At 41.7% G+C, this 18,123-nt stretch overlaps 1 protein-coding gene across 5 annotated transcripts in view; it reads left to right on the top strand.

The window, feature by feature from the left end:
* Positions 1–17,332, top strand: part of TBC1D14 (TBC1 domain family member 14) — a 73,888-nt gene extending 56,556 nt beyond the window's left edge. For 3 of the 5 annotated variants that reach the window (XM_030491613.1, XM_030491612.1, XM_030491616.1), the window contains 3 exons: positions 436–545; positions 9,977–10,235; positions 14,035–17,332. In XM_030491613.1, the coding sequence (XP_030347473.1) occupies positions 436–545; positions 9,977–10,235; positions 14,035–14,100 (435 nt within the window). In that variant the 3' untranslated portion in view covers positions 14,101–17,332. Of the gene's footprint in view, positions 1–435; positions 546–869; positions 1,441–8,997; positions 9,088–9,976; positions 10,236–14,034 lie in introns of those variants that run through there. The other 2 variants (XM_030491615.1, XM_030491614.1) reach the window with 2 other exon arrangements.
* The last annotated feature ends 791 nt before the right edge of the window (positions 17,333–18,123 follow it).

Below are 18,123 nucleotides of genomic sequence, written 5' to 3'. Positions count from 1 at the left end.
ACCCAAGTGGACTTTTCACTCTTGCTGTGGACTATTAAATTATTTTAGTTTCATATTTCATTTTATAATCCATTGGGCCTTGGATTTCATTCAGTAGAATATTAAATTACTGCCACAGGCATAAAGCACCATTCTGTTATAATTATTCTGAGAAATCAGCAAATAACTTCTCTCCTGCTGGTGTTTTTCTTTCCAAAGGAAGCTGGCCAAGACCCAAACCAGTAATTATATTGTTCAGTATGAGAATGGTATATCGAGTGGATCTTAAACTCTTTGTGCTTGCAGATGCTGTCCTTTATGTAAACGTTTAGCTCTTCATGGTATCATGGAATTCATAGGATCCTATTTTTGAAGAGCATTAACTGAACAACGGATAATGCATTTAAGCCTATTAATAATACAGCTGTTTGTTTTTCTCCCCATTCTGTTTCCCAGATGTTGACTTACTTTGCCGCATTTGAGGTATTCTTTGAAGAAAACCTGCCAAAGTTATTTGCTCACTTCAAAAAGAATAACTTGACACCAGACATCTATCTGATTGATTGGTAAGGCTTTGAAAATGTAATTACTCATGTGCATACTACCATATAGCTCTGTGTCAGTGTTCAGGACAGAAGCTGGAGTGCTCTTACCTGTCTTAGTGTTCTTTTAAGTTAAAGACTTTACCTTTTGTTCAGTACTTGAGCTGTCAATCCACATCATTCCCACATACACCTGTGATGTTTAGTGTTTGCCTAACCTCTATTGTTGTACTTGTGTTGAGTTTGAAGCCTGTTTTGAAATACAGCTGTATAGCAGTGCTTATCCATATTTAATGCATATTTAGATTGATCTTCTGAGAAAAATCTGTTTTTCTATTCCCTGTGCAGGTGTGTCCCAGGGGTATATATCCAGAAAGTATTGCTAGTCTGGCATTCAGAATGCATTGTTTTCTGCCTGCACAGAACAGGAGAGGAGTTAAGACGTTTCTCCGTACAACAAAAAGCTAGAAGCTACAGAAAAGCAAGCACTTCGGCTTTTGGCAGGATGAACTATGGCTCTTAGGCTGTATGTTACTCATGTTAGGTGGTCCCGGATCCCGTTTAGAGGATCCCAGTATGGGTTGTCTGAAAACTGATCTTGATTGACATAGCTCAGTTGAATAGCTAAAGGGCATGTTTTTAATTACTGCAGCTATTCCCCTTAGCAAATAGGCAATTACAATCTTTTTATTTGGTGAAACTACCTTCCCTTTTAGTTCCAGTGTAATTAGAACGTTTTTCCTGAGAGAGAAGAAAAGACAATGATCTTATTTGCACTCCTGCCAAATTTCAGTGCAGTATAAGGAACTCCAAACAGAGTGTTTGCATTTGTGCCTATCAGGCTGGTTTGGGGCAGCTAAAACGTTTCTTCTCACCAAGCATGACTGGTGTGGGAGGATATGTAATCTTTTGTGAAAACTTGGTTTGCCCTAAAGTTGTTGACAACTTCTCCTGTCCTCGGGTATCTGACTAAATACCTTCAGTAAAAGATTAAATTCCCAGTAGTAACTGTGTGTTTTTCTGAGATTCATGTGGTATTACTTTGGAGAACATTTGTGCTGTTTGTTAATGCAATTCCACCTGAACTGAACTCTTGGTACCCTGATTTTTAAGACCTACTTGTTGGCACTGAACATGTTGTTGATCCATTAGACAGAAATCTGTTTAGCATAATTCAGTCCAATTCAACAGCTTGAAGTTTGAATATGTGAGTTTTCATAGGATCATAGAATTGCTGGGGCCGTTGGAAGCGACCTCTGGAGATCATATAGTCTAAACCCACTGCTCAAAGCAGGGTCAACTAGAGCAGGTTGCTCAGGACTTCGTCCGCTTGGGTTTTGAGTATGTCCAAGGCAAGAGACTCCACAGCCTCTCCAGGCAACTCTGTTCCAGTGTTCAACCACCCTCGCAGTGAACAAGCTTTTATTTTCTTACATTTAAATGGAATTTCCTGTATTTCAGTTTGTGCCTGTTGGCTCTTGTCCTTTCACTGGATACAAGAAGAGTGTGTCTCTGTTTTCCTTAAGCCCTCCTGTCAAGTGTTTCTACACATTTAGGTCCAAGCTGTCTCTTCATCAGGTTAAACAGTACCAGCTTTCCCTGTGCACCAGGTGCTCCAAGCCTTTAATCATATTCATGGCAAGATGGACTTGCTCCAGTATATCTGTCTTTTCTTGTTCTGGGAAGCCCAGAGCTGGTTCACCAGTGCTGAGTAGATGGATGACCTGCCTTAGCCTGCTGGCAGTGCTGTTCTTAATGCAGCCCGGGAGTTTGTGGATGTTCTTTGCTGCAAAAGCACAGTGCTGGCTTACATTTAACATGTTGTTCACCAGGACCTCTGTTCCTTTTCTGCAAAGCTGCTGCATTGCAGTCTGTTGGCTTCCCACATGTACTGGTGCCTGGCCTTATTTCCTTCCCGGGTGCAGGACTTGGCATTTCCCTTTGTTGAACTTCATGAGACTCATGTTGGTTCATTTCTCCAGTGTCGCAGGGTCCCTGTGGAGTGGTGTATCAACCACTCCTCCCGGCTTTGTATCCCCTGCAAACTCACTGAGGGTACAGTCTGATCCATCATCTAGGTCCTTAATGGAGGTATTTACAAGGCTGGATGAGTATCAACGCTGGAGTACTCTGCCAGTGGAGTGGCTTGAAGCTGTACTTCATACCACTAATGGCAACTTTCTGAACTTGGCAGTTCCAGCCACTTTTCAGTCCACCTCACTGTCCATTTGTCTAGTCTATTCTTCATCAGTTCATCAACAAGGATTTTATGGGATACAGTGTTGAAAACCTTGCTGACATCAAGATAAACATCCACTGGTGTCCCCTCATCCACCAAGCCAGTCATCTCATATTGTAGAAGGCTGTCAGGTTGATCAGGTATGATTTTGCTTTCATAAATCCATGCTGACTTCTCCCAATCACCTTTTTTGCCATCCTATGTTTTGAAGTGATAACCAGGAATTTTTCTTCTATTACTTTTGGGATGGAGGTGAGACTGACCAGCCTGTAGTTACTTGGATCCTACTTCTTGAAGATAGAAAACCCATTTGTTTTCTTCAAGTCGTCAGGAACCTCCCCTGATCACTGGGGTCTTTCAAAGATAATTGAGAGTGGCTTCACAATGACAGCAGACAGTCCCATGCACTTGTATATGCCCAGTTTGTTTGCATGTTCCTTAAAGTGCTCTTCCTCCACCTAGGGGTAGGGCTTCCTTGCACTAGGTTTTCCCACTGCTCTGGAGGACCAGGGATTCCTGAAGGCAAGTGTTCTCATTAAGGCTGAGGTGCAGAAGGCAGTTCTGCATGTGCTTCGTCACCAGGTTCCTTGCCCTATTCAGCAACGGGCTCATATTTTCCTGAGTCTTTTTTTCTGCTGACGTAGGGAAAGCCCTTCTCATTGTCCTTAACATCCATTGCCAGGCTCAACTCCAGATGGGCTTTGGATTTCCTAGCCCCTTCTCTGCATACTCAGGCAATGTCTACATTTTTCAGGGTCATCTGCCCCTCCTTCAGCATCTTGTGTGCTTCCTTTTTATATTTGAGTGTTGTCAGGAGGTTCTTCTTCATCCAGACGGGCCTCCTGCTGCCTTTGCTTGAGTTCCTTGTTTTCTGTATGCCTCTTACACAGAGGATAGTATAACTTGGGCTGTGTTTGACTTGGCTTTTACACTGGGATTAAATTTTAATGCAAGATGAGTAGGAGAATGAGAGTGTGTGTAATGGATAGGCTCATTTCTCCCAGTATGTGATGGGAGAAATCGCATTGGAAGGATTTTTATGACTGAAGGTTGAGAATATTAAACTGAATTAGATCTATACATAGAGCAGGAAGATGCTAGAAAAAATCCTGGAATAGGATGGAAGGGAGCAGAGGCTGGTATGTTCAATGATAACAGGAAAGATGTTGAAATTACATTGCCTCAGACAATGTTGTGAAAAGCCTGTGTGTGGAGGAAGCAATTGAATAAAAGGGATATCAGAATAGGAAGACTATAAATGTGCTGGAGAGTAACTAGATAGACAACATTAAAATCACCAGGTTATAATCTTTTTAATTAATTACTAGTTTAATATGATGCTGGTGCAACTAAGGTGGGTTTTTTATGTAGGAGAGACTAAAACCAAGTGTCTTCATGGTGCAGGCACAGTAATAGCAATGCATTGTATAACTTTGAGCTTACATTGTAAAGAAGAAATCCTGAGGAACAACACCAGAACTTGGAGGTTTAGAAAAAGACTGTTCTGACAACAGGTTGAAGGTTTACATTCCCCTCAGGAGTTTTGCTTTGACAGACTAGTCTTTACTGTATTTTCTTGAGTAAACATTTATGTGGCCAGTTGTTCTCTTCGAGCACATTTGTAGGTTACAAAAAAAAAGGCAGACAGTAGCTGACTTATGAGCAAAGCACTGAAGTGTTGAAGTCTGAGTGTGGGGGGCACATCGGGCCCCCCTTGCGCTCCTTTGTGGGTATCGTCAAGAGCACTTGAAGGAAACTTGTCAGGAGTGGTTGTGGATGGAGCTTCTCAAGGGCTTTGTACCGATGGACTGACAACCCTCAGCATTTCTCGCTGACTGCCCACATCTATACTAAAGCTGTTTATTTTAATCCCAGGGACAATTTGCTGTGTTCTTCCCCATCCCTAGAGAGTCACCACACCAGAATGTGCACGGGAAGGTAGGCTAGCTGAGGTGGTCCTGCCCAATCCTATATTCAACTTTTTTAACACATCTCCAGTTAGACAGCTTGTCCCACTCTCTTCAGTTTTGTTAGACAGTGGAGATGTATTTAACTGTGTAAGATTTGGGTATCATTTAAATATGTATGTGCATGTGTATATATGTATGTGTGTATATACTTTATATATACATATATTTTTTTTATATATATATACTTTCTACTTTAAAATACTTTTTTCCTGTAGGAAGCAGATTTATTTTCTTTTTAACAGGCACTGGTAACTTAGCAAATTGGGCTTTATATGTGCTGTCCTTCCATTACTTCCAGGATGTAATAAAGAAAAGATGGAAGGAAAAATCATGTGGGTCTGTGTTCTAGCAAGTGAGTGCTAAGGACTTTGGAAAATGTTGTTTCCAAGGTTGTCTGTGGCTCATGGCTGACAGTGAATTTGCTGTAGTACAGATACTGCTCCCTTAAAAACAGAACTGCTTCCCGAAAGATAAGAATGTGGTTTCAGTGTGTTTGAAGTCAGGGAAGAATATAGTACAGTGTCTCTCTGAATAGACAGACCTTTTGGTTGTAGGTAGAAATCTCTCTCAAACAGCCTTGCTCTAACAACATTACTTTTATTTAAATGCACGTTTGTTCTGAGCAACAAAGGGATGCCTGCTGCTATCCCGCTGGCTGGCATGGTTACTGTGCAGGCATGTGTGCAGTAAATCTCAGTTGGTGCCAGCTCTGGGAGGGCTCCAGTAGCCAGTGCTGCACAGACCAGTTGCTGGGAAACCCTCCTGCTCCTGCAGTAATTCCAGTGGTATCAACTAGGCTCCTTTGTGCTGCTTCCTGTAAGCTGTGCCGCAGGGAACAGCAGTAAAATCGGAATGCTTAAATCATTTGTGAAGAGATACGTTCCAAGAAGAAGAAATGCTGTGCATACAGATGGGCCCAGCTATGCAGGTGATGCAGTGCTGCTCTGGGGTTTCTTGGGGCTGGCAGAGGATTTGGGAAGGGGAGCCCCCCATCAGTTCTGTTCCACCACTGCTTCTGTGATAGGAAAATGCCAAGGACTTAAGGACTTAATTAAAAGGTACAGTGGCATGATCATCAGTGGGTCCCTGCCAGATGTAAGGCATCTCTTAAAAAAGACCCATGTGCTTCAAGCCCAAACTTCAACTGATCAATCGCACGGAAAGAATTCAAAAGGTACACAGGTTGTTACTTTTTTTGGAGAATATAAAGGGAATCAGTTGTGAGAGATGTGAAGACAACGTGCAGCCAGGTTCACAGAGAGTAGAGGGGAAATGGTGTGTCTGCATAGCCCAGCTTTGGCCTCGCGGCTCTGTCAGCTGAGGTAGCGCAGGCTCTTGTGAGCAGAGCACAATGTGGCGTTGCAAAGGCCACATGCTGTCTATTTATGGCCCGCTGCTACTATACAAACACCTCTTTATCCCTACTCAGAAAAATGATTTGGGCAATAATTATAGCCAAGGGCTTTGTTTGTACTGATGGATCGATCAGTGGTTCTTCAGTATCACATTGACTGTGATTGTGCTCCGTGAATATTAACTTTCCATTGACACCATTTGCTTGTTATGATAAAGGTCCAAGCCACTCTACGTGGATGTTTGTAGTAGGCACTTACTAGTGAAGTATTCATAAGCTTGCTCTCTGTTACATCAAGAGAAACATAGTCCCATGTCATGCCAGTAACTCTCCACCCCCCAAAAAAAGAAGTTTAAGGTGATGTTTTAGATGCATGCCTCCTTTTCAAACCAAACTGGACTGTAATTCTGTCCAGAGGTTTCTGGTGACATCCTGATTTTTTTGACTGGAGTTCTTACTGGCCTTCAGCCCAATTTACAGTGTGCTCATCCTTATGTCACTGCAGGTGGAACCAAGTGAAATGCTGCACTGCCACATAGTCCTGGGTGAGAGAGCAGGGCTTTTGGGTGCTTCTGACTGGAAATTGCTCAGAAGCTCACACAGTATTTGTATTCTATTGATACATTTTACAATGCAGTCAGGTTTGCTGAGTGCTAAGAAGTTGCTCTGTTGCAGTCAGTATTCTATAGTACATAGTATTTCAGTTTTCGTTTTCCTAATAAGGAACAAAGTAAATGCTTCCACTTTTCAACTGTAATGATTCTAAAATTGTACTAAATAAACTGTTACCAACAAGCCTACTGCAATAACTCTGAAGGTGCTAATGGGAACAGAGATGGCACTCTACAATAAAGCAATGCATGAGCACATAGAAAGATGCAGTCTTTGTCTCAAAACAGATGTAACAATACAAAATGTAACAACTAAAAACTCATACCAGGATGAAGGAGGGAGGATCCAGAAGGTCCTGAATTAGTTCATCAGTTCCCACAACTTAACTCAGAAGTTGCAGAAATATTTTTGTACAGTTACAGACATGGGAAAAGAATATATAAGATCAGATATGCAGTATGAGTTGTCAGTCCAAAATCTGGCATAGCTGTGTTCATTGCTGTTGCTAACAATAGCTTATGAAGACTTTTTAATTAAAAAAGAAAGAAAAGAGGATAAAAAGGGGGGACAAAAGGAACAAAGGAAAGAAAACACAGAGCTTGTGATTATCATGGTAACAGTGGTTTGTTTTCGTGTAACATTATGATCATACACTCTCCCTGTGAGTAGCAAACCAGCCAGGATTTCATGCATCTACCTCAAAGCACACTTTGATCGTAAGCAGGACTGGGAGGAACAGGAGCATCTGGCACTTCGTTTATTTTTTCCCCTCTTCCAAACAGAAAGCAGCCGGTAGCCTGCATTCACGTTACTCTGGCAGTGGACATCTCTGTGCTGATGAGCTGCGCTGTCTGCACCTGGGACTCACAGTAAGAGAGCTGCAGACAGAACATCATCCCGCAGTACAGTGCGAGCAGATCACGCACGAGTAGGGTGCTCGTGCTGCTGAGAGCTGCTGTAGCTGTGTTAGTCCAGCAGCTGCTTTATTGCTATAATAAATTTCAGCTGGGTTTCACATCAGTAGCTCAGATGTCTAATAGAAAATGTCTTTCAGTAGGAAATGCTGGAAGGGAGCAAATGCTGTTTCTGTTCTTTGCAGTAATGATGATTCCTACTGTTGTTTCAGTGCTTTTTCTAGGGGGCCCAGTCTCCATTCTCGGGGCTTGATGCATTTAATTCCATGCTGGTATTAATGGAAGTGAATTGCCTTGCGAATTTCCTGCAAATTGCACTTCCTTCCAGATTGTGAAGAGATCAATGTCAACTACCTTATTTGATGTGACAGCTTTTTTGATGAGTAAATCTTTTCTTACAATAAGTAGCGTTCTAATAAATAGTTCTGACTGTTTCTTCTGACAGTTAATTTTCTGCACAGTTGCGGCTGTAATACACATGGGCTATTTAGGTTAGACCTGAATAATAGCTTTTGTGAATAAAACCAGATCCAAAAAAAGCAGCCATTGTTACTTATCTATACCAGGACTAGTTCCTGGCTGAGTGTTTCCCTGCTACTTGGTGACCAGGAAAGGACTCGGTCGAATTGCTTCCTATTACACTGGTCTTTTTAAATGGAAAAGCTGTTGCTGCTTCCTGTGCATGTGTGTGTGTATAGACAAAAGGTGTGAGTTCTGCTGTGTAGGTATTCTGTAGCGAGATGTGTTTATATGGTGTTTCACTGAACAGAAATGTTGAAAGAGTAGGCAAAGTCTCCAAAACACGATGAGCAGTAACCCAAAGAAGGACCTTTGTTTTGTGCTGTTCTTGTACATCCATGTATGTATGTAAAATGCATACAGGAACAATAGTGGGGTTTTTTCCCCCAGACTCCACCTCTGCTTTGCTTATTTTTATACTTCTGATTTAGCTTTTTGGAGAACAGTATTTAAATGATTTCCACTTTTTATAGAAAGCATTGCAATGGCATGTAATGGTAGAAAAAAGGTAAAACCCTGAGGATCCTAAACTTGCAATTTACTTGCACCTGAATTTGTGCACATGGTTTGGTTCCGTCTTGGTGCTTGTAAAGTGAATATATTTTCTCATTTTCCTGAAGTGTCCTGATTGACATGGAAGCGTCGATAACACATCGTTCAAATAACCTCGTATTTGATACCTATATAGAGATTATATATATACACACACACAAGTGTGTGGTTGTGTAAATCTGTTCCATTGTATTATTTAATGTAAACCCGAATTTCCTAAATAAGAAATTGGGGATCTTAGGAGGGAGTCTTAAACACAAGAGAATTGCTGTTCATGAATTTCGTGTTACAAGATGTGGGAAAGGTTTTGTTTCAGTTTGAGGCTTTGCTGACCTCTGCCGGAGACAGAATTGTTTGCAGTTTATGGAGATGTTATGCAGCGCTTCTGTGGAGAGAGGTTCTCTCTAAAACCTGTAGGAAAAACCCAACGGTAACTCTTTTCCCTGACATACTGTAACGGGATTCCAGGGAACTTAGTTCTCTTCGCTTCTTGTAGTGACATTGCTAGTGGCAGAGAAAACTCGCTGTGCCTGTAGTGAAATGTTGGCTAGAGGAGGGAGTGGGGAGCATCTTTGGGTTCCTGGCTGGAAGCTGTCGGCGTTTTGATGAAGCAAGACGTGCTCTTGGCAGTTAGTGGAAATACGGTTTTAGCAACAGGGAGGAGGTTCTTGCTTCCACTGTTACCTTTTCCGTTTGGGGATCGCATCCATTCAAGCACACTGAGCCAGCAACTTGTCACAGCTGTCTGCATATTCTCTCTGGACGTCGTGCCTGTTTCTCTCAACTTGCTAGAGTTTACACGGATCTTTCCTCCAAAACTCATGCTGTCATTACTTTGCCAGTCAGTCAAGCCTGGAACACAGAGTTATATTTACACATCTCCTTCATCTGGTGCACAAATTTCCCTTTGCAGTATGTCTTAAGGTTCAGCTTTTTGTTTCCTTGCAGCTAAAACTGCATCAGTCCTCAACTCTGAAGGGATAGTTAAATAATGCCTGTGGCCAGAGCATGTCCATCATAATCCCATATATATTGATTGTTTCTTCTGGTGTGATCCAAGAAAATTGAACTTGGAGACCCAGACTGATAGCAAGAGGCCTTAATAGCTGTTATATTGTTTCCTGTATTGGTATGCTGCAACTAATAGAAGGAATTTTGGAATTAAAAAAAATGAATATTCAGTTATAAATGTTTGAGAAGCCTCAAACCTACTGATGATGGGGCTGTGTGCTTCTGTGGGTGTCCAGGATATTCTTCTCGTCCATTAACACCGAAAGTTTTGTTCTGTTTTTCAGGATCTTCACATTGTACAGCAAATCTTTGCCGCTAGACCTGGCATGTCGTGTCTGGGACGTGTTCTGCCGTGATGGAGAAGAGTTCTTATTCCGTACAGCCCTGGGAATATTAAAACTTTTTGAAGATATTTTGACCAAAATGGACTTCATTCACATAGCGCAGTTTTTAACAAAGCTACCAGAGGACTTGCCTTCAGAAGAATTCTTCACGTCTATTGCTGCCATTCAGATGCAAAGTAGAAACAAAAAGTGGGCTCAGGTAAAGGGGATGTTAATCGTTGTTAACGGATGATTGTACTGTACTCGGGAAAACAGGGGTTTGGCAATACCTGGAGGAATGCTTTAGCAGAGCTAGGGCTTGATTTTACAGGTAGGTAGGACTGTGTAGCTCACTCCATGCTTTTAGTGCACATCCAGGTGAGTGGGTTCCCTGAGCTTACTCTCCTCTGGAAAGGGAGAGCTCAGTCAACATTCAAAATTGAACTGTTGAGTGGAGTTGATGAAGTACATTATCATACAGCTTTTTCAATTCATTAATTACAAAGGCTGCTGGCAAAATTACAAGTTGATATTTAAAAGTAGAAATTTGCTCTTTGGGAGAAGATGACAATTTGTCAGAACACATTATCATACAGTCATCATCTTTATATTCTTGAGGATCTAGGCTGCACAGAAGTGATTGCATCTCTGACTTCTTTACTGGAATTCAGCACAGAAGCCTTTATTTCAGACATTGTGTCACTGTCATTTCAACTAAACTCCAGTTTAAAGAAAAAAGATGGAAGGGTGTCATCTGAACATGGAAATTGTTAAGTGGCTGTAACAGCCATTCATGCTGGAGGGTCAGGTCAAATGTACTCCAGAGCGTTTGGAGTGGAAACTTCTTTTCTTACTATACTTTTTCCCTTTTCAGTTTCTTGGAAGCAGTAGCACAACCTGCTTCATGAGTCCTGCTGTAGTAGAGCTCTGCCGATTATATCTGAATTCTTCTTTGCAGTGAAACTAAGGTGATGTTAAACGTAGTGGTTATGGCAGTTAAGTTGCAAATGGGAGTTTATGGTTCTTCCCTGGAAGTGACAGCCTGCCTCTAGATGCTGGGGACTGCCAGCTTGCTATTTGAGATGAGAACTTCTAACCTTCACAGCAGGAGGAGATTGTAGCCTCTGAACCTTGCCTTGTATTTAAGGGGAAGCACAACTTGTGCGGCCCAGCTGAGAGCAGTACACTGCCAGCATTTCCTCCCTGACACAGCTTTCCTCACAGCTTTGTTTGCATTTCCCTTTTGGTCTTGCTCATAAGTTGCTAGTACAGATCCAACTTTGTTTCTATTCTCAAGAACATTTTTCAGCCAGTAATGTCTCTACAAGTAACCTCCCAGTCTTGTTCCTCGTTTAGATGGTTTTACTTTCTTTGAACGTGTCGTGTGGATGAGGGTCACATACCAAATAAGTTCTCGCCTACTACTGCTTGCATTGCAGAGAAGGAGAGATGGGGATCCTGTTCTGTCAAGTATCCCAAGTAACAGGCTTTCTTAGCCAGTGGTTTTCAGTATGTGACACATGATGGTTTTAGTGGTGATGATCACAAGAGGAAAAGGACTTCAGAGTAACCTCGCCCAAGCAGTCTTCCTCAGTCTCCTGGTCAGCCTCATTCTGACAGTGCTGGTATTTTCCAGATGGTTTTTGCTTGTTGGGGCAAACTGAAGAGAAAATGTTGCTGAACCGTGGTGCAAACAGATCTCTGACAGAGTGAGCGTGGTGTAGGGTTGGTGTTGGCTGACCTCTTGCCTAGCTTGACTTCTGCACCAGCTGGCTTTCTTGACGGGGAAGTTCCATTGCTGAGTAAGTTTCCATTAGGAAAGCCTGCTTGCTCTCTAGCTTGCCATCATTTTCCAAGCCAGAAGTGTGTAGGAGCTATGAGTTTGCTCATGTCATGCACTTACTGGGACTGCTCAGTTGCTAAGGTACCACAAGTGGGTCTGACCTAGGAACATTAACAAGACAAAGAGGGTATGGGATTTTGTTTTCTATTACTTAGATGCTTCCTAGCTATATAATTTTCTGACTGTTACTATTGCTGTAGAAGTCGGAGGCATTTTCTGCAGAGAAGTACCTTTTCAAATTAGCAGAATGAATGTCAGGAGTGATGGAGTGATGCACCACTTCCAAGATAAACTCTTGAGTGCACTGACTGACCAGGTGCGCCAGTTCCCAGAGGATGCAGAATGCTCTTGATCTTAGAAAAGTGGGCTTTGTGTTCTCATCTTTAGCATCATCTCATCTGGGAACAGTAGCTATACTGTATAAGCAAGCAGCAGAGTTTGAGGTATTATTTCTTTGTAGGAGTATATTCGACTGTAAAACTCAGAAGTCAAATTTAGCTGCACATCTCAGCAGTAGGTGTACTTGGCACTCAGAACACCCACTTAGAGAACCTTTCACCTTCCTGTACCATGGTAATTACAGTCCTGTTATCCCGTGGGTCGCATTCTGAGCTGATGTTGCGTAGAGATGATGTATGTGGGACCTTATCTAAAATGCTGTGGGCTGCTTATGAAGCTGGTTTTCACAGTCCTGGTTCCCTCGTCAGACGGGCTGGTCTGTGTTTTCCATCTCACTCCGTTTTCCCTTGGCCACTGACAATGTGATCAGGAAACTAAAGACAAGGAGTCCTAGTAGATCATGAACACACCACTTCTAGTGACAAGGGCTCTGGTTATCAGTAGGAAACCTACAAGCTCTGTTTTTGTTCTGGAATTACCTACAAAGAACTCCAAGGCCTTGTGCCAATAGAGCCGCAGCCTGAAATGGGAGCGGATGTTGTTACAACCGCTGCTTTGTCATCAACAACAGAGGAATAGAGATGGTAGAACATGCTAGACTGTTGTCTTAGCATTTCTGTGACATGCATGCTTCAAATCTTAGCTCCATAAGGTTTTCCAAGTAGCCAGAGAATCTGAGCTCTGTTAGTTCGCTTAAGCTCGGTGTGTGTTCTTCTTCTCCGGATCAGTATTTTGGTGTCATTCTTGTGCCTCTTAAAAAGGGCTAACTCTTTACTACCAAGGACATTGTTAGTATGGCACTTGAAACTCTTGAGCCCGTATGATTGGGTAGCTGCTGATTTACCCTGCATCTCTATGAAGAGGATCTCAGTGAAATCCCTCTCCAGTTCTAGAAACCGCTGGGCAGCCAGCCAGCTGTGGCTCTGCTCAGACCCGTGTTGAACTCTTCCGTTGCAACAGCTATGGGTGCTTTTGCACTGAAGTGTAGGTGCTGGGGGGTGATTGGCACGGGAGCGATTGGGCCCCGCCTCCTGTTAATTCTGATGGGGCGCAGGTTGAAGTCGGGCAGAAGGGGAAAAGAAGGTTCCTTATTCATAGCTGCAGATCTTTGAGATGAAATGTCCTCAGTTCCAGGCTGATTCGTGAGGATGCTGATGGACTTCTTCAACAGAGACTAACTCTAGGGCATGGAGCGTGTTAAGCAGTGTGAGAAACGGGCTATTACTGTCTGCTGTACACAAGGACTAACAAAACAAAATTGTGCATCAGATACTGGGAAATCCACGTTTTCAATGTGAATGTGGACTTTTTGCTTCCAAAAAAGATGGAAGCAGATCTGGAGAAGGTGATGTGCTCTAGACAAGCACCAGGCAGCACTAAGGTAGTTCTGTCCCAACCTCTCAGATAATGCTCTGTGGCTCTGGCTGATGACTTGATCTTTTTTTAGGTATTCCATTTATCTTGAGAATGATAACTTCCCCTGAGGCAGCATCCTTCAATAGAGCTAGACTTGTGTAATCTGGGCAAGAATCTCATCTCCAGTTCAAAAGTGTGCGCTGGGGGGGAGATTGAGTTTAAACCCTTGTTAAATCCATTTGTATCTACTGTGCCACAAGGGCTTACAGGAGAGGTCTCTGTCAATGCAGAGCTTCTCCAAATTTGATTACGTTTAATAGTTAAAATAGTATTGCTCAGAGAAAATTAAATTGGAAACTCTTCAGACAATGATTTACTGAGTCACTTTTACAATCTAATACTTTCTTCTCTCTCATTCTAGATCCTGGCTGCTCTGCAGAAAGATAACCGGGAAATGGAGAAAGGAAGTCCTTCACTCAAACGTTAAAAGCGTGGCTGTCCCCACTGAAAGGAGCTACAGTGGCAGAAGTATTGATACTGTCTGACGTACATGAGCCTGCAAACTGAAGTGTTATTTCAGCGTTTTGTTTAGTAGTAGAATAGCCTTAAAGAGAAGAGAGGAAACAAGAGAAGGGGGGAGGGAAGGGAATCAAGGGATAAAAACCTTATAAATTAAACCTAGGATTAGCCTTAAACTTTTAGTGGAATGAGCATTTGCTGTGGACAGCACTGTACATTCTGATCTTCTGATGAGGGCAGTGAAGCTTAAACAATATCATTTTATGATTATTTTTTTCTTTGATGTTGTAAAAGACCAGGCATTCAGCAATGCTGGTTGCTTTGAATGCTATTCCCCAGTTTCATTCTTAGGCAAGATATATTTCTGTATCTCCCATACCTGTAACAGTAGCTGAATCTGGATTTTAAATAACTGGTGCTGGAATTTATAGTTAAATGATGTAAGGACCATTTGTTTAGAAATGCTTCTTGTTTTATAGGCTCTGGGTCCCATTTACCAAAGAAATCATGTAGACATAGAACTACATTCCATTCTTTAGTAAGAAAACGTTAAGTAGAAAGTAAACTTGGAAGAGAAGTCATGCTAGCAGTGCAAAGATAACTATTCTTCAAGATGTCTCAGAAACGTATGTTTCCAGTCTGGATGCATATCTGTTAATCAGACTAGATTCCAAACTCCCTGGGGGGCTTCAAGTATTAAGCTGGCATCATTTCCCAATCGTACTCCTTCCCTCTGTTTAAAGCCAGGGTCACATACTACTAAGCGTATGTTTCCATGTCTCTCTCTTCTGGGGCAGTGCTGTTTCAGGGTGTTCTTGCCTACTCCTGTGCCGTCTCTCCAATCATGCTGATAAAACAGTGGGCGGAGCAGATGAACTGAGAAATGGTTAAAAGTAAGTTTTATAGTTACTCTAAACCCAGCTCTGCTCACTGGCAAAACTGTGAGGAGGAAGGGTGTAAGGGAGAAGTTGTGTAAGCCAGCGTTGCTGCTGCAAAGAAAAGGCTCTGTAGGATCTCCTGAAGCTGCTGCTACCGCCACAGTGAGAAAGCGTTATGTGGAGCTGCTCTGTATGTAGTGACAAGTAAAAGAAGTTTATTGGGGGATGTGCCAGACAGATACCATCAGGATAAGTACAAGCTGTCACTTCCTGGCATTTTATCCAGCCTCTCAGACATGGGAGCAAGTTACAGAGGCGGCAAACTGCGTAATTCTGTTGCACAGCTTAGCTCCCCTCTGCATTCAGGTGGATGCCGGACTGTAAATCATGAGTGCCTCTGATTTACAAGAATGTTTATTGTATAGTGAAAAATCTGGTTTATAATTAATGATGATCATTGAAAAGGGAAACTAACTGGAGCAATATTTGTGTTAACTGTAAACAGGCGTTACTAACTCCTCTAGCTGTACGGGCAGCAGTTTCTCAGTGCTCTTCAGTCTGTTTTACTCCCATTATTTTGGCATTGTCTGAATGAAAACAGAATAATAGTTGCACACTGCTCGTCACGTAAAGGGCTGTGGGACATAAAGAAAGTACTGTCCTTCAGTATAAACATTGTTTCTGCGAGGGGTAGCCTGATAGTAATATGAAACAGAGGGAGAGCAAGATTCCCTGGTAAGTGAGAGCTCCTAATCACTTTGGACAATGTGTAATGCAAATGCAGCTCAACAGTCTGATACCTCACTGGCCTCTTTTACTGTCCACTTTGTGTACCTGGCGTAATGGATGTGGGGTTTTGTTGGCCATCTTAATTCCTCCATAAGACTTCTCTTAGGTCATCGCTTACCTAAAATAGACATCAAGGTGTTGATACGAAGCACACGTTAATTCTCCCAGAATTTGTATAGCTTTGGTCCTTCAGTGGCCAGTACTTGTATGCTACGTTGCTCCAAAGTGCAATAAGAAAGCTGGACGGCCAGTGTGTGTTTTTTAATGTTACTTTTTCTATTACTACAACAAATAATGCCTTTCCATGAAGGATATGAGAGGCCTACCACCCAAAACATTTGCACTATGCTTGTAAATGGTTTCCTAAACACAGACACAACTTTCTCCTCAGTGTACATTTTTAGGTGGTACTGTAACTGGCTTTGTGATTTAAGTCTCCATTGCAACTAGATTTGTATTTCCTTTTAAACCAAGTCTACAGGTGTGGCTCATTTGTCCAGTTAATATGCAGTCTTTAGCTCCTAGGTATCTTTGCAGCCATCAACAACCTGTTCTCCTTTTTCTCTTCTCAAAAAGATGTTGAATGTAACAGTGAAAATGGGCATAGCTGTGGGGAAAAAGGCCTGCTGTAACACTTGTGCACTGTTTGTTACTTGCTAATGTAATTATTTTGGTTTGTGATTTGGTCTTTCTGTTCTTAGAAGATGTATATATTTTCTAAATGATTTCTTTGTGTATATAAGGTATGTTCTTTAATGAAGAAAAGCAATGCAATAAGGAGCTTTGCACAGTTTGTTTTCAAACTCAATACATTTGAAAAAGCAATCACCTGCCTAAAGATGCCGTTGTTGCAACTTCTCAGCAACTTGATTTGAAGGTAACGCTTGAATTTTGATAAAACCAGAGATGAGTAGTAAGGGCATAGACTTACCACTGAGCTTTTCCAGTTTCTTGCAGCATACCAAATCTCTTCATTAGCTATTAAGGAAGAATTCTGTAATAAATTCAGGGATTGCATTAAAAAAATCAACAATTTTATTGTTCAGGTGCTTGAGGGTATCTGTAACAAGATGCATGAGATTTTTCTTCATTAAGTGTCCCCATCAAGCAAACTTTCTTGTCTTCATGGGTTTGAGGAAAACTAAAAATGCTGCAATACATCAGGAGTCTGCAAATACCTGCAAGTACCTGCAGCAGATCAGAGAAAGCAGAAAACTTCAACCAGGTTTGCAATTGTGTCCGACCTGCACTTTATAATCAAGCCGTTCTGCAACTTCTGTCAGCAATCATTGACATTACTTCATTGACTAAAGAATTTCCTTTTTTACAAAAAGGTACCTTCTGTCAGCTTATTTTTGAATGTTTTGAGAACTAGAACGACATGTAGAGAACTGTTGATACATCTCCTGTACATCATATTTAAATTGGTTTTATGTAGTTAATCAAGTTTGTTTCGGTTAGATAAATGTGTCAAACTGGAACTTTTTTCAACTGTAAATAGATGGTTTTGTTAAATAAAGTCATGTAAAGTTATCTTACTCACCTGTGGTTGGTGGGATTCAGACATTAAAAATTCAAGTACCTGTCTCTTTTTTCACAGGCTGCGTTAGCAGTTTGGGTCTGTCCAAAATCAGGACTTTGGGACATTCGAGTATTGCAGGTGGAGGATTTTTTGGTGATGCTTTCCACGTTCTCATGTTAAAATACCTGTTATATTGCATGTGACATTTAGAAGATTTGGTACTTACAGTGCCCATGGTTTCATCCATTTTGTTTGCTTTTCTCTGAAGTTAGTCTGAGATCTGATAGATTATGAAAACCAGATGTAAATACATCTGTGTGACATGCACAGAACTCAGAAATGCGCAAATACCTTCTCCTTTGTTTTAAAAGGAGAAATCTTGGGTTATTGCAGGTTTCATAATCACGTGGCATTTTTGTGCTCAAGGCAGTATTTTTTTTAATACTTACATAGGCATAACTTCAGAGATTAAAGTGGAGAAGCTTCCTGTTGCTTAACTGCAGAGGTTAAAGCACCAAGTAGAAGATAGATGAAAGCAGGGGAGAGAAGACAGTACCTGTGCAACAAGACTACACAGGGAACACAGAGACTTGGCTGCCACAGTTCTAGTTCCTCCAGTAAATGTGCGTCTCCGTTTTCCTGAAGGATTTTACTGTTTGATTTGCTGGATTAAAATGTAAAATCAGAATTGCCTCATAAAGCCTATACCAATTTGATGCTGACAGAGCTTTATACTGTGTATATTAGAAGAGTTGCACAAAATTGCTCAAAACTGTAGTTCCTTTTCCTTACCTGTTTTCCC

This window comes from Strigops habroptila, chromosome 7 (assembly GCF_004027225.2).
Source record: "Strigops habroptila isolate Jane chromosome 7, bStrHab1.2.pri, whole genome shotgun sequence".
NCBI lineage: Eukaryota > Metazoa > Chordata > Aves > Psittaciformes > Psittacidae > Strigops > Strigops habroptila.
Note: the sequence above shows the minus strand (reverse complement) of the source record. Positions and strands in the feature narration are given on the sequence as shown.